The 3,048-nt window shown below is 45.0% G+C and overlaps 1 protein-coding gene across 1 annotated transcript; it reads left to right on the top strand.

The window, feature by feature from the left end:
• Positions 1-686: 686 nt before the first annotated feature.
• On the top strand, positions 687-2,968 carry LOC123176935 (cytochrome P450 711A1; the record flags this gene model as incomplete). The annotated part of the gene is made up of 3 exons (XM_044590935.1): positions 687-1,104; positions 1,188-1,340; positions 2,191-2,968. Coding segments are annotated over exons 1-3 (1,182 nt in total), but the record flags the coding sequence as incomplete, so codon positions are not given.
• Positions 2,969-3,048: the final 80 nt, after the last annotated feature.

Here is a 3,048-nt window from a genome sequence, read left to right on the forward strand (position 1 = left end):
AAATAGGTATATGCTAGTGCTATACGACAGGTACCTAGCGTAAAGCATCTTTGAGCTGCGAACACCGGCATCTAATCAAACTCAGTGACAAGGGAGGAGTTTGGAACACTAGGTGTTTGCTTCCTCAAGATTCTCTAGGGAATGCTTAGCCAGCGCTTTGTCGCATTCAGTACTATATGGTCTCAGTTTGAGGAGTGTCGGTCAGTCCGGTCGTTTAGGGAGTAAGTGAGGGGTCTGGTTGGGTCTTTTTTCTTTGACCGGACGGACGTTTCACACATTGATGAAGAAAATCGGGGGTCCGGCTGGGGATGCTCTAATTGGTTTCATCATTTGGTTTGTTCTACTTCGTTGCTAATTATGAGATTGTGGACTAATGACCGTGATTGTTATCATCAATGATGCATACGATGCTCAGACTTAATTTGTATACTAATATATCCGTTGGAAATAGTTATATGCTAGTGCTATACGACAGGTACCTAGCATAAAGCATCTTTGAGCTGCGAACACTGGCATCTAATCAAACTCAGTGACAAGGGAGGAGTTTGGAACACTAGGTGTTTGCTTCCTCAAGATTCTCTTGTGAATGCTTAGCCAGCCCTTTGTCGCATTCAGTATGATTTTATTTATTTACCACGTCACATTTGGTATTACAGTGTACAGAGTCACTTTCGACGATGATCACATATAAGTCCAATTTGGGAGGCAAAAATATACAAAACGAACAATCGGAATCAAGTACACGACAGATCGCGATTGCATCACCGTCCTGTGTGTATATATCTTGCGATGGCCATCTGCCCCGAGAAAGCCACGGCTAATCGTTGGGTAAGGTAGTCATAGAGCAGGCAGAATGATGGACGGGGCTGGAGCGCTACTCCGGAGTCATCAGATGGAGCCGCCGCCGCCGTTCTTAGCAATTTCGGTCACCGTGGCGACCTTGGCTGCTGGCGTATTCGCCATATATTTCTACGCACCTTCATGGCGCGTACGTAGGGTCCCCGGTCCGATGGCTTACCCGCTGATCGGCCACCTGCCGTTGCTCGCCAAGCACGGGCCGGCGGTGTTCACGGTCCTCAGAGAGAGATTCGGGCCCATCTACAGGTGAGTTTGCCCGTGCTAATTAATTCCACCATGCAGGAGAAAAAAATGGTGCCTTAACATGTGTATTTGTGTCATTTTCTCAGGTTTCACATGGGTAGACAGCCGCTAGTTATGATTGCAGACCCCGAGCTGTGCAGAGAGGTGGGAATCCAGAAGTTCAAGAGCATCCCCAACAGAAGCGTCCCTAGTCCTATTCGCAGCTCGCCTATTCACAACAAAGGCCTCTTCTTTACGAGGTTGGATGTGTGCACCTTTATTACTTTATATCTTCTTCCGTATATATCCTTGACTGAATCAACGGTGCGAATTAAAACATGGACGCCTTTAGAGATTTCATGAAGTCAAATGTGTTGAGTGCTTCCAAAGTTTCATCATGAAATGATATCCGCGGAAATCGTTAAAATAATTTATGCTCCAAAAATGATATTTTCGAAAACATTTTGGAGTGCTGATTTCTTTCTTCGTTTTTGACATTCCATGATAAAATTTGCAAGCACTCAATTTTTTTTTCAAAGTTTGCCATGAAAAGTTTCAGATTTTTGTTCTTCTAATTTTACTGTTCATCACGAGCAGAAGAGACTTTCAGTAAGTATTCATTCGGTTTATAAGTCGGGCACAAGTTTGCAGGTCTTCAATTTAACTACGTACCAAACTATGCGTAACACTCCACCACAAGAGTATGTTTAGATTCTCGCAAAAAAAAAACAAGAGTATGTTTAGAAACATCATTCAACCACGAATCTAGTATAGGAATGCAAACATTAGTACTGCTACAGGTAACACCAAGAATAATCTATCATCTGACATGCTTTCACTATCATCTCTTGATGACTTGAGGTTTATTATGCATTTTTATTCATTGTATACGCTCTATTAATTAGATGTAAACTGTGCCACACCAAGAAGTGAAGCAACACAACAATACAAACTATATTGTTATTTAATGCAAACAACAAACTATAGAACTGGTCATGTAGGTCGACTGTTTTAGTAGAATGTTCCATACCAATTTGTAAAAAAATTAATACTCAGTACATATCTAGCTAGATCTTGTTTTAAATCACAAGCATATCACTCTCTCGGCAGGGACTCGAGATGGCAATCCATGAGAAATGTCATCATCTCCATTTACCAGCCGTCGCACGTGGCAAGCCTCATCCCTTCCTTCCAACCGTACATTGAATGGACGGAGCGCCTCCTCCGGCATGGCGAGGAGATCACCTTCTCCGACCTCTCGTTAAAGCTCTTCAGCGACACTATTGGTCAGGTCGCCTTTGGTGTGGACTTCGGCCTCACCAAAGGCACCACCTCTCCACCACCGAAACACCATGTCGATTGTGCTGAGACTGTCGACATGACAACGGATTTCATCGAAAAGCACTTCTACGCCACGACGTCCCTCAAGATGGACCTGTCAGGCTCCGTGTCCATCATCCTTGGCATGCTCGTGCCGTTGCTACAGGAACCCGTGAGGCAGCTCCTGCTGCGTATGCCGGGCTCAAAAGACCGCCGGATGGAAGAGACCAACTTGGCCATGAGTGGGCTACTAGACAACATTGTGGCTGAGCGGGCGGCACAAGCTGACAGGGGGGAGAAGAACTTCCTGTCTGTGATGCTTAATGCAAGCGAGAGCACAGACGCAATGAGGAAGTTGTTGACGCAAGACTACGTGAGCGCACTTACATACGAGCACTTACTTGCAGGGTCGGTGACCATGTCCTTCACGTTGTCAAGCCTGGTGTACCTTGTGGCGATGTACCCCGAGGTAGAGGAGAAGCTACTCAAGGAGATCGACGCTTTTGGGCCCAAAGATGTGGTACCCAATGTTGAGGACATCCAGACCAAATTCCCTTACATGGAGCAGGTTAGTTGGATTCAGAACATGAGTCAAGTGCTCAAAACTAAATATTACTTCTCATACGATTCGATCTCAAAACTATATAT

This window comes from Triticum aestivum, unplaced genomic scaffold, assembly GCF_018294505.1.
Source record: "Triticum aestivum cultivar Chinese Spring unplaced genomic scaffold, IWGSC CS RefSeq v2.1 scaffold77520, whole genome shotgun sequence".
In the NCBI taxonomy this organism is placed as follows: Eukaryota; Viridiplantae; Streptophyta; class Magnoliopsida; order Poales; family Poaceae; genus Triticum; species Triticum aestivum.